The 13,515-nt window shown below is 40.0% G+C and overlaps 2 protein-coding genes across 14 annotated transcripts in view; one reads left to right on the forward strand and one right to left on the reverse strand.

The window, feature by feature from the left end:
- Positions 1-6,080, forward strand: part of LOC147799634 (uncharacterized) — a 79,972-nt gene extending 73,892 nt beyond the window's left edge. For 7 of the 10 annotated variants that reach the window (XM_087134154.1, XM_087134153.1, XM_087134152.1 and 4 more), the window contains 2 exons: positions 185-300; positions 1,101-2,752. In XM_087134154.1, the coding sequence (XP_086990280.1) occupies positions 1,123-1,455 (333 nt within the window). In that variant the 5' untranslated portion in view covers positions 185-300; positions 1,101-1,122 and the 3' untranslated portion in view covers positions 1,456-2,752. The other 3 variants (XR_015424666.1, XR_015424665.1, XR_015424667.1) reach the window with 3 other exon arrangements.
- Positions 6,081-10,647: 4,567 nt separating this feature from the next.
- The window catches only part of LOC147799636 (uncharacterized), a 73,588-nt gene continuing 70,720 nt past the window's right edge, over positions 10,648-13,515 (reverse strand). For all 4 annotated transcript variants that reach the window (XM_087134132.1, XM_087134129.1, XM_087134131.1 and 1 more), the window contains 2 exons: positions 12,538-12,673; positions 10,648-11,300 (listed from right to left, as the gene is read on the reverse strand). The gene's annotated coding sequence lies outside the window, so the exon portion shown is untranslated. The remainder of the gene's footprint in view (positions 11,301-12,537; positions 12,674-13,515) is intronic.

Below are 13,515 nucleotides of genomic sequence, written 5' to 3' on the forward strand. Positions count from 1 at the left end.
GTACACGTACCATACCGGTACATGTACGTACATCTACTACTGTTGTTTCAGTCTGGCGATGACCAGACCATGATGTCATACATTTCAATACACTTCCAAGCCTGTTGCTTGATACATTTCATGCAGTGCAGATGTTTCGTTTAGTTAATTTTTGGCATTTTCCATTTTGACATTTTCTTCCCAGGTGCTATTTACAATTCAGCATGCAGCCTTACATGTACTGTACGTGTACGTCATATCTCAAATCATCAATTTGATGTAACTCAGGAATTGTGAAGTTTCTGTGCTCTCTGCAGTTTGGTAAGTCTCTTTCCTATCCTGAACTTGAGAAGCTCAAACGTATGAACAAGGTACCGGTAGGAAACAATTCCATAAACCCACACCACTGATTTTTCCCTGCAGTGATCTACAGTCATCTAAAAGGAAAACCGTGTCATAAAAACATCAATTTTTTCATTGAAAATATTGTGATCCGTGTGCAACCTTTTATCACATTCGGTTCTTCTGACGTTGGGATCATTTTGTAATGAATGTTGTGATCCACGTGTAACGGTTTATCACATTCGGTTCTTCTGAAATTGGGATTATTTTGTAATAATGTTTTTGTCCGTTGTACATGTATGAACCCAGCAGCATGAAAACTTGTATTGAGCACCATGCGACCATTCTGAATTAAACTGCCTTGTAACTTCCACGCATACAGGTCTGATTAATACGTTCAGATCCAGCAGCATAGTGCACAGGAAAATTGACATCTGCGCCGTATTATGTCCTCCATCTTAGATTCAGTAATAACAAGAGATTCACTTTAAAAATTACTAGTGCAAGTGCAATGTTTTGGCTAAACCTGTGCCAAAAACTGAACTTTGACACTTGGAGCTTGCTCTGTCAGTGCTGTGTACAGTAAAGTAGGGCTGCTTTCAAGTGGTGAAAGTAAAAGTTTGGTTTTGCAGATTCTCTAGTAAAACAATAATATCTTCCTGTTTACACGTACCTTTGTTGCATAAAGGGAGAGTCAAAAAAGCACACAGGTAGACAGCCTGAAGTCGTTAGAGATTGGCTGAAGATATTGACAGGCTGAAGTTAGCATCGGTGCTTAGGTTGACAGAGGTAGACTGGCCGATGTCGGCCGAAGTGGATATGCTGACAGTAGAGGTAGACTGGATGATGTCAGCAGAAATAGATGTGCTGAGGTCGGCAGAGGCGGTCACGGTGACAGTGGAGGTATACAGGCTGACATCAGCAGAGGTGGTCACGTTGACAGTGGAGGTATACAGGCTGACATCAGCAGAGGTGGTCACGTTGACAGTGGAGGTATACAGGCTGACATCAGCAGAGGTGGTCACGTTGACAGTGGAGGCGTACAGGCTGACATCAGCAGAGGCGGTCACGCTGACAGTGGAGGTATACAGGCTGACATCAGCAGAGGTGGTCACGTTGACAGTGGAGGCGTAAAGGCTGATGTCAGCAGAGGTGGACAAGCTAATGGCAGAGGTAGACGGTCAGAGAGTTGAAGTCGTCAGAGGAAGACCAGCTGGCATTGGATATGATGATTTGTGATGATGTGTTATTAATTTGAGATTTACCGGTAGAGATTTAAAAGTGCCTCCATCTTGTCATTCCTTATGTCTTGATGAATTCATCATTTTTGAGACAAATTGCCTGCTGTTGTTCAAGAAGCTCCCTCTGAATACTTTTTTCAAAGTTGACCTGCATCAATTGGAATTTCCTAACTTTGTCGAAGTGTAGTTAATTGAGATTTTGTTCATTTTGCATCAATTACTTCATGTTGCATTTTCATTACGAATATAAATTTGTTTAAATGACTGCAGTGAACGTTATACACAAAAATTCAGCTGTTTGTTAAGTTCCAGTGCTGTAAAGTTCTTGAATAGTTTAAGTGATTCAGCCCAATACTGCTATTCTGAACACCTATGTACCAAACATTGGGGTATACTGAACATTCTCCTTGGCTCCCGAGTTCTCCATACCGAACATTAAAAGGTTGCTTTAAAAGGAAATACATTTAGGACTGATGAGAATACTGACAAGTTTAGGAAAATCTGTCTTGCAAAAGATCAGTGCCAACACCGTCAGTATGTATGTGTTTAATTTGCTTCAGAAATTGTATTTGATGATGTTTATTCTTGTAACAATGCTGCATCATCTTCTCAAGATTTTCTTTTAAATGTACGTGTACAGGTATTACCTGCGGTGGCTCTTGGCTCCCAAGTCTATTAGCCCATGCCTCATAATTAATATCTCCCCCATTCACTCCTAAAACAAGATTCAATCCTAATGTAATCAAGAGTCAAGCCCACAACTACCTATTAGACCACTTTCTCTGATCTCATTGTAAAGACATCAGATTGTCTCGATAGTGTCATTAGAATCAATGTGTTTTATTGTACAAGGGGTTATGATTTTTTAGGTATAAGTACGTGTACCCGGTACATACATGTACATGTACCTTATAGGGTGTAAACTTCAACTTGAGCAGATATACTAAAATGTGGTCTTCAAGATGCACTACTCACTCAATTCTGAGTTCAGCTATAAGCTATATAAGCCTGCAAATCTCAAATGCAAAGTTTGAATCTTAATTGCAACAGAAAAAGAGTAACATTTTGAATTTGTGCATTAATGCAAATTGTTTGGTTGACTGTCATCTGTTTTGGGAGCTAAGAACAACTAATTTGTCCACGGTTTTACGTGTATTTAATGGTGTCCATTCTTTGATTTTCGTATTCATGCCAAGAAACTGAAGTGAGACTAGACGCCATCCAGTCTATGCTGCTTTCCTTAGGATGTCACAGCGATGTGGATAATACCAGTCCCCACTACAGAGCTGTTTGCGAAGTTCTTCCATCTCAGTGGATGCCTTTCCGCCCATGCATTCAGTGACCGGGGAATCCCATCCCGGACAACGCACGTAAGGATTTGAGTATGGCGTCTCGTCACTGATCCTCCAACCATTTGTGGACGTTTTCCTACCAACATCACCGCTCCACGGATAGCGCTGTTCTGTTGTTTCTCCACGAGGCCTTGATGCAGCCCCCTCGTAGATGCCCAACCATCCTATGTGTGCTACCTGTCTCTTGATGCCATTGATGTTATGCTCCGGCATACGCCTTGCCATTGATACCAGTTCCCAGTGGCTACTTTTCTGCAGTGGGCCCTTCTGTGCCGGTGTTGCATCTCGTGAATGTGAGTAGCGTATTTACTAAATCAAAGCTTTCAACATTATGCATTGCCCAAACCGTTGTCATAAAAGTTGTGAACTACGCTTGGAATTGCTATTTGCACTAGAAACCAAGAGAATACTTTATTTTCGGCTCGGTCCGCACGTGGATAGGGTTTTCAGTCCCTATCTGATTCTCATTGTGTCCTCACAGCAGGTTTCTTCAGGCTTGCCAGCTACAGTGCCAAGGGTACTTTTTAGGAATCCTTTGTGTCATTATCAGAAATAAATAATAATAATAATTTCCCAAGAACCTTGCGGGTAGCCATTTCATAATCAAGAACCCATCCTTTTTCTGCATTCAGTAGAAATCTATTTGCCTTTATAAAATTTTTGTTTGAAGTTGTATGGATTTCATATTGAACCAAAACATGTAGAAAAGCTGTAAATTTTTTAAATTTTCTGTCCTTTTCTGAGCTGTCCAGTAAAAGTGCAGAAGACAACTGCATGTTTTTTGATTGACATGCATTCCTTTTTTTCTGTTTTGCATTTTTACATATTCTGTCAGTCTTTTATTAAAGTCTCACCCTGACAGGTTAAGTTTAGCATGCTTGAATAAAAGAATAATTTGACGTTTTTGTTAAACCATTGCTTTTACTGACCCAATTTCAAATGCAGGTATTGTGTGGCTTCTCATAACTTGCTGGCTATTGAGGGGCATACATCACTGGCTTCCAGTATACTAAGAACAGAGCAGTTGATCATCTCTGTCATCTCATCAAACAGCAGTTTCAGACGCCTTACAGATTTCACTTTTAAGGTGAGCGAGATTTCTTTTGCAATTTCAGAAGAAGCTCAGCATTTGGGCAAATAATTGTTATTTCATACACGATGTTTGTGAAGTCTGTGAACATTTATGATGTGTCAAACACAAACTTGATTGCTCTTCACAGTCTGCATTGCAGGGCATTGCCATAGAAATATTGTCAAATATTACACCACTGACTTTCAAGAGTTGGTACTTACGGCGGTGTTGAAAGTTGGTCGATAATCTTGCTTTTTCAAAAGTCAGGGTTTCAGCTGTAAATAATACCATCAAGTGGTTTTCTGGTAAAATGAAGAAGTTGCAATCTGTAGCTTCTTTGGATATTTTATCATACGATTTAACAGTTAATATAAATTTGAAAAACGACCTCCTCTTGGCGTGAGCCTTTGAATGTGGGATGGATTGGGGATGTATGTGGATGTGGGTTTTGATTCTGTTTTGAAACACAACTGCAAAAACGGCAGCTGCAAAAATGGGCAACTTTATTTGGAGGTCGACGAAAAAAGGACAGTCCCAAAATGTTACTTTATTTTCAGTTTTATTGAATATTTCCAGCAGATGAATCATTTATAAATGACCTTGCCAATTGGTATACAAGCTTAAAGACACGAATTTCACACAGCCGTCAGATTTAGTTTATTGGACGTTTTTTTACTTTCCCTTTCGTTTGCATCATATTTCTCCAAAATACTCTTTTCCCACAAAAAGTAAAAAGCAAGTTGTATGAAAGGAATCCACATTGTCTACCACAGTCCCTCCTCAATAGTCGGTCTCAGCAGGAAGTGACGTATTCAGGATAGTTAGTGCACCACAAACTGTCTTATCGTGTGTACAAAGTATACATTACAAATTAAGTATCTTTTTGCACAGAAACCTTGCAGTGGACTTTAATACTGAAAGTAATTTGTAAAGAACTATTGATTATGCAGCCATCCCATGTCCCCTTTGTTGCAGGCAGAGATAGTCACAAATGCAGAGAGAGATGTCGGCAGAGGTATATGTGCTGAAGTCGACAGACGTGCCAAAGTCGGCAGAGGAAGACAAGCTGATGTTGATTAAGGTATGTTGTGGATATGATGTTTTATATCTGTTATCCCCGATATTTTGGGGACAAATTGCCTGCCATAATTCCAGGATGCTCACTCCAAACGTAAAAAACATGGACGTCAATCCTCTGAAGTTGTAGCCTAGTTATTTCAGATTTAATTCATTTTGTCAGTGTTTGTTTTACGTTGCATTTTTTAACGGCTGTGGTAGGTTGTGTAACGTCATCAGTTTTTTGAATTACAGCGTGGAAGACACCTACATGGACATCGACAGGAGGAGAGACAGACGGAAGCGAGATGACTGTCCTGAAGGTTAGGCTTGGAATGTGTTTTTGGCTGATATACCGTAATGCACAAGAGGATATAGTTTCATGAATTTATCTTTAAAACTGCTGGTTTAGAATGCACTGTTTCCCAGCACTTTGGAATGATGTGGTCCATTCATACCATAGTTGATATTTTCGACAGGGCTAACCCTTAATACATGTACATGCATTTTAACATTCACTATTTGTAAAAACCCAGGTGGAAAATATCATAAACAGAGCGTGGCAAATGGAACAAAATCCTTGCAGTTTGCATAATGCCTTTATACATTGTTTATTCCAGCTTTCTGGATTCACTCATCAATGGGGAGGTAGACAGTGTAAAGGAAGGAACAGATTATAGTACCGGTAAGTTTTTAACCCGTTTTCTATAATGAAATGGGAATCAAAAGCTCAATAAAAGCATGTTAGATATCCTTCCCAATTTATAAACGTTAAAAAAATGCACTACTTGTCAAATACTTTGGAATCTAGAATGTTTATCAGCTCTGCACATATATTGTGATTTAATATGTATTTTTTCTGTTGACTACAGGTTGGAAAGATCATCCGATGCCTGAAGATGAGTGAAGTTTCTTTCAACTCGGAAGAATGAACATCAGTAAAGCAGTATAAAGAGAATGAAGACCTTGCTTGTGTTTCTTTGTGTTTCTAAACTCCCTCCCGCCTCCCCTCCCGCTAAAAATTTGCCCTCCCGCCTCCCCTCCCGCTAAAAATTTGCCCTCCCGCCTCCCCTCCCGCTAAAAATTTGTCCTTAAACTCCCTCCCGCCTCCCCTCCCGCTAAAAATTTGTCCTTAAACTCCCTCCCGCCTCCCCTCCCGCTAAAAATTTGTCCTTAAACTCCCTCCCGCCTCCCCTCCCGCTAAAAATTTGTCCTTAAACTCCCTCCCGCCTCCCCTCCCGCTAAAAATTTGTCCTTAAACTCCCTCCCGCCTCCCCTCCCGCTAAAAATTTGTCCTTAAACTCCCTCCCGCCTCCCCTCCCGCTAAAAATTTGTCCTTAAACTCCCTCCCGCCTCCCCTCCCGCTAAAAATTTGTCCTTAAACTCCCTCCCGCCTCCCCTCCCGCTAAAAATTTGTCCTTAAACTCCCTCCCGCCTCCCCTCCCGCTAAAAATTTGTCCTTAAACTCCCTCCCGCCTCCCCTCCCGCTAAAAATTTGTCCTTAAACTCCCTCCCGCCTCCCCTCCCGCTAAAAATTTGTCCTTAAACTCCCTCCCGCCTCCCCTCCCGCTAAAAATTTGTCCTTAAACTCCCTCCCGCCTCCCCTCCCGCTAAAAATTTGTCCTTAAACTCCCTCCCGCCTCCCCTCCCGCTAAAAATTTGTCCTTAAACTCCCTCCCGCCTCCCCTCCCGCTAAAAATTTGTCCTTAAACTCCCTCCCGCCTCCCCTCCCGCTAAAAATTTGTCCTTAAACTCCCTCCCGCCTCCCCTCCCGCTAAAAATTTGTCCTTAACCTCCCTCCCGCCTCCCCTCCCGCTAAAAATTTGTCCTTAAACTCCCTCCCGCCTCCCCTCCCGCTAAAAATTTGTCCTTAAACTCCCTCCCGCCTCCCCTCCCGCTAAAAATTTGTCCTTAAACTCCCTCCCGCCTCCCCTCCCGCCTCCCCTCCCGCTAAAAATTTGTCCTTAAACTCCCTCCCGCCTCCCCTCCCCGCTAAAAATTTGTCCTTAAACTCCCTCCCGCCTCCCCTCCCGCTAAAAATTTGTCCTTAAACTCCCTCCCGCCTCCCCTCCCGCTAAAAATTTGTCCTTAAACTCCCTCCCGCCTCCCCTCCCGCTAAAAATTTGTCCTTAAACTCCCTCCCGCCTCCCCTCCCGCTAAAAATTTGTCCTTAAACTCCCTCCCGCCTCCCCTCCCGCTAAAAATTTGTCCTTAAACTCCCTCCCGCCTCCCCTCCCGCTAAAAATTTGTCCTTAAACTCCCTCCCGCCTCCCCTCCCGCTAAAAATTTGTCCTTAAACTCCCTCCCGCCTCCCCTCCCGCTAAAAATTTGTCCTTAAACTCCCTCCCGCCTCCCCTCCCGCTAAAAATTTGTCCTTAAACTCCCTCCCGCCTCCCCTCCCGCTAAAAATTTGTCCTTAAACTCCCTCCAGCCTCCCCTCCCGCTAAAAATTTGTCCTTAAACTCCCTCCAGCCTCCCCTCCCGCTAAAAATTTGTCCTTAAACTCCCTCCCGCCTCCCCTCCCGCTAAAAATTTGTCCTTAAACTCCCTCCCGCCTCCCGCTAAAAATTTGTCCTTAAACTCCCTCCCGCCTCCCGCTAAAAATTTGTCCTTAAACTCCCTCCCGCCTCCCGCTAAAAATTTGTCCTTAAACTCCCTCCCGCCTCCCCTCCCGCTAAAAATTTGTCCTTAAACTCCCTCCAGCCTCCCCTCCCGCTAAAAATTTGTCCTTAAACTCCCTCCCGCCTCCCCTCCCGCTAAAAATTTGTCCTTAAACTCCCTCCCGCCTCCCCTCCCGCTAAAAATTTGTCCTTAAACTCCCTCCCGCCTCCCCTCCCGCTAAAAATTTGTCCTTAAACTCCCTCCCGCCTCCCCTCCCGCTAAAAATTTGTCCTTAAACTCCCTCCCGCCTCCCGCTAAAAATTTGTCCTTAAACTCCCTCCCGCCTCCCGCTAAAAATTTGTCCTTAAACTCCCTCCCGCCTCCCCTCCCGCTAAAAATTTGTCCTTAAACTCCCTCCCGCCTCCCGCTAAAAATTTGTCCTTAAACTCCCTCCCGCCTCCCCTCCCGCTAAAAATTTGTCCTTAAACTCCCTCCCGCCTCCCGCTAAAAATTTGTCCTTAAACTCCCTCCCGCCTCCCGCTAAAAATTTGTCCTTAAACTCCCTCCCGCCTCCCGCTAAAAATTTGTCCTTAAACTCCCTCCCGCCTCCCGCTAAAAATTTGTCCTTTGTCCTTTGTCCTTTGTCCTTTGTCCTTTGTCCTTTGTCCTTTGTCCTTTGTCCTTTGTCCTTTGTCCTTTGTCCTTTGTCCTTTGTCCTTTGTCCTTTGTCCTTTGTCCTTTGTCCTTTGTCCTTTGTCCTTTGTCCTTTGTCCTTTGTCCTTTGTCCTTTGTCCTTTGTCCTTTGTCCTTTGTCCTTTGTCCTTTGTCCTTTGTCCTTTGTCCTTTGTCCTTTGTCCTTTGTCCTTTGTCCTTTGTCCTTTGTCCTTTGTCCTTTGTCCTTTGTCACCTACCTTTTATTTCCAAGTTGTGAATAAATGCCACACAGAATAAGCACATCTCATTTATTATTCCTCTTGCAATTGTCAACTTAAATAAAGTTTCTAGACTTGTAACAAATTGTAATATGTATTGTTTAGCTTCTATTAATTTGTGAATAAATGCCACAGAAATTAAATTATCAAATCTGCTTGTTTATTATTTCTCTTCCAATTATCATCAACTTAAAATAAAGTTTGTATACTTTAATAAACATTGTTTTTAGAACATGGGAGTTTTTGATGCAAGGTTGCCAACAATTCTTTTTACACGGGGGTTTAAATAAAATTTTAGAAGCAATTATTCTTGCACTTTTACTCTTAAAACATGGGGTTAGGAACAATCTCCGCCACTTTATCTACTACCTTTTAAAATGAGAGGTCAGAAAAGTTGCAAACAGGTCACTTTTTTAGAACATGGGGGTTAGAACAAATTTAATGTCAATTTTTAAATGCGAAGTTGCAAACAATTCACTTTTTGAATCAAACATCGGGTTTAGAACAATTTTAGAAGCAATTATTCTTGCAGTTTTACTCTTAAAACATGGGGTTACGAACAATTTCTGCCATTTTATCTACTACCTTTTAAAATGAGGTTAGAAAAGTTGCAAACAGGTTAATTTTTTTTAGAACATGAGGGTTAGAACAAATTTAATGTCAATTTTTAAATGCGAAGTTGCAAACAATTCACGTTTTTAATCAAACATTGGGTTTAGAACAATTTTAGAAGCAATTATTCTTGCAGTTTTACTCTTAAAACATGGGGTTAGGAACAATTTCTGCCATTTTATCTACTACCTTTTAAAATGAGGTAAGAAAAGTTGCAAACAGGTCACTTTTTTAGAACATGGGGGTTAAAACAAATTTAATGTCAATTTTTAAATGCGAAGTTGCAAACAATTCACTTTTTGAATCAAACATTGGGGTTAGAACAATTTTAGCAAATATACTTGTAATTTTACTGTTTTAAAAATAGTTATTCACATTTTTAACATGGGGGTTAGAACAATTTTAGAAGCTATTATTCTTGCAGTTTTACTCTTAAAACATAGGGTTAGGAACAATTTCCGCCATTTTATCTACTACCTTTTAAAATGAGAAGTTAGAAAAGTTGCAAACGGGTCACTTTTTTAGAACATGGGGGTTAAAACAAATTTATAGTCAATTTTTAAATGCAAAGTTGCAAACAATTCACTTTTTTAATCAAACATTGGGGTTAGAACAATTTTAGAAGCAATTATTCTTGCAGTTTTACTCTTAAAACATGGGGTTAGGAACAATTTTTGCCATTTCCGCCATCTACTACCTTTTAAAACGAGAGGTTAGCAAAAGTTGCAAACATGGGGGTTAGAACAAATTTAATGTCAATTTTTAAATGCGAAGTTGCAAACAATTCATTTTTTAATTAAACATTGGGGTTAGAACAATTTTAGCAAATATACTTGTAATTGTACTTTTTTAAAACATAGTTATTCACATTTTTAACATGGCGGTTAGAACAATTTTAGAAGCAATTATTCTTGCAGCTTTACTCTTAAAACATGGGGCAAAGAACAATTTCCGCCATTTTATCTACTACCTTTTAAATCGAGAGGTTAGAAAAGTTGCAAACAGGTTAATTTTTTTTAGAACATGGGGGTTAGAGAACAAATTTAATGTCAATTTTTAAATGCAAAGTTGCAAACAATCCACTTTTTTAATTAAACATTGGGGTTAGAACAATTTTAGCAAATATACTTGTAATTTTACTTTTTTAAAACATAGTTATTCACATTTTAACAACATGGGGGTTAGAACAATTTTAGAATCAATTATTCTTGCAATTTTATTCTAAAAACATCAGTTTTAGGAGCAATTTCCACCATTTTCTTTGCAGCATTTTAAAACGTACCGTAACGAACAATTTTAATGGCAAATTTTAAATGTGAATTTGCAAAAAATTCACTTTTTTAGATCATGGGGGTTAGAACAATTTTAGCAGCAAATATACTTGTAATTTTACTTTCTTAAAACATACAGTTAAAAAAATGTCAGGTTGCAACAATTCACATTTTTTACAACATGGGGGTTAGAACCATTTTAGAATCAGTTATTCTTGCAATTTTACTCTTTCAAAGCATGAGAGGTTAGAACAATTTTAATGGCAATTTAAAAATGCAAGGTCTCAGACAATTCACTTTTTAGGGTTAGAACAATTTTAGCAACAATTATGCTTTTAATTTTACTCTTTCAAGACGTAAGGGTTAGAACAATTTTAGCCATTTTTAGGAACAATTTTGACAGCATGTTGCATGTCCTCCAAGTAATGCCATTCAATTAGAATCTGTTCATTATGGTTTAATTCCAAGTTTAATTAGGGCAGAGGGATCAACATATTTCTACCTGTTTTGTTTTATTTGAAAATACTGAATTTTGAATAAATACTAGAGTTATTGTGAAGTTCTAGTCAGTTATACTCATTTATTGGGGTTAAAATCACATTAGCAGCAATTATTTTTCCAACTGTAAAACATGTGGTTAGGAACAATTTCGGCCATTTTATTTTCTACATTTCCAAAATATGGGATAAGACACTACTTTAACAATTATGCTTTACCTTACAACGATCAATGAGTCTCTACTACTCTATTAGTCTCTACTAGTAGCCTTTTCACTGGATGAGATTGCAGTCTACACTCTCGTTGCAGTGGTGGCCTGGAACATGGAGACGTGGTGACTGTTTCTATAGCAAAAGCAAACGAGACACACAGAAAAGACAATGAGAATTCTTTACTTCATACAAAATTATGTCTTGAAAAAGTCCAAATAACATCAAGAAAATAAAAAGCAATTCACACAAGAAGCAACAAATTATTGTCAATGATGCTAGTGAAACAGCAAAGTGTTTAATACACTGTATGACTTTATTATTGGAAATGCAGGCAAATTTGTTCCCTTCTGTAAATCTAATTGCATCGAAGCGTGAGAGTTTTATCTTAGTGGATCAAACTTTTTCAGTTTATGCCACGTGGGAAATGCTCAAGATGAAAATTGGGTTTACTCTTCATTAATAAATGGGTTAATTAGCCTAACAAGATGGTTTCCTTTCTTGTACGGAGGCAGCTTGTGCACAAAACCTCACGAGACTCGTCTGAAAAATTCTGAGTGTTTTCCAAGTAAAGACTTAGATTTTTCCTAGTCCATTTAACTGTTCCTGACGTGCGTTTGCTTTCTTACAGTTTATGAGTCACTGCCCTGAATAATTAATGGCGTCCGCCTGTGGAACTCTTCGGAAGAAACGAATTTAACAAGGTGTCTCACAGAACGGATCTTGGATTGCAAAAAAGAATGAATCTGTTCGGAATTCTAGTCATTCAAAGGCAACAATAAATTTGTCTCACAGCAAAAAGTGCGAAAAATGCCGTTTCTTTTTAGGGATTTTTCTTCCAATCAGATTTTCACTGTTTCGTTAACCGGAGATCCGGGGCGTAACCTAACATTGCATGACGAAATCTTATTTTCCAGTCATATTTTAACCTCGACACGTTTTTCAAGAGCCTTTTTGCCAACTACATTCGATACTAAATTCCAAAACGAAGTATATTGTTTGTCTGTTCAGAATTCTGACTTATTTTCCCATGCTGGTAAGAGTGGACTCTGTCAAGTATACGATACAATGCACTTCAGGTCCCAGAAAACGGCCAATAGGGCCTCAGCTTGCATACGTAAAATAAGGTCGGTTACGTCAGTTACCGGAATTGACCACAATCAAATTCAGTTTGTGTTAAGGCGCTGAGCGAGTAAAGTTACAGCACTACTCGTGTTCGTGTTCCACAAATTAATTGCAACTTGATAACGCCCGGTCGCATTTTTGCTTTAACTTCGACAAATGGAGTAAAAAAGAAAGTAAACGGACCGGGCCTACGTCGAGGAAGATGGCTTAAAAGGCTACAAAATGCGTTTTCACATTTGATACTTACAGTCATTACACCTCTCTCGTTGAAACTGTTGAAAGTGGCACGGTTTGGATGCCCTCGCGGGAGATGTTTCGTGACGCAAGGTCAGAGCAGCAAGTGACGAAATGTTGCAAGCTTCCTCGGCGAGGCAAACGTCGATCTAGAAATGCGCATGTCCGGCTACCACGTGCAGGCAAAGGAATTTCAAAATTTGCATAAATGCCCGCCCTACAAAACACATTCTACTCGTATATCGCATGATGCCTTTGCAAATCACAACTGGACCAAATGCGGCGATCGGACGCAACAAATAATTGGGACAGCGTCAAAGAAAATCGTGCGTAACAAATGCTATTCATTCATTCTTAAGTTCGTCTAGGGGAACGTTGAGAGAACGTATCAAAGACTGAACGGCATGAAGTATGCGCGTTCTTTTATTGCCGAAGTGGGGGCTTTAAATCAAACGAGCCTTTTGTTAGTTCTTTTAATTCAATTTGAATTCTCCACACTAAAGACACTCTTGATTCGGGGCAAGCTCTTGTTTGTTACATAAGAGACCCCTTGCACCAATACACTGTTTTCAATGGACAAGAAGGGCACAAATTTAAGGACTCTACATTTCAGAGACGGACGTCGCTCCGCAAAAGCTTGCCCCGAATCACGAGGTATAGCGCAGTATCTTAAGTCTAGGGAATTTGAATTATGTTGGTGTGCAATCAGATGACTCACTGTACCAACGTTTGGTCAAATTAAACTCTTAAACGATCTTTCTCGAACTCCTTGGTATTTTTTTAAGGCATCCAATAAAAGAAGCACTTGGCGAAGCCAGCAGTCGCAGATAAACGTTTATATGTGATCTAAATAAATATACAGGGCATTTTGCCTACAGTGGAATTATCATACCGAAAAAGTGAACACATTAAACCTCTCTCTTTGCTAATATTACGAAACTAAGTTCTTCAAGATCCTGATTGAGACACTCCGAGAGAAAAAGAAAAAAAC

The sequence above is a fragment of the Acanthaster planci genome, linkage group LG03 (genome assembly GCF_054643075.1).
Source record: "Acanthaster planci isolate LZ-2023a linkage group LG03, COTS_SCS, whole genome shotgun sequence".
Taxonomy (NCBI): domain Eukaryota; kingdom Metazoa; phylum Echinodermata; class Asteroidea; order Valvatida; family Acanthasteridae; genus Acanthaster; species Acanthaster planci.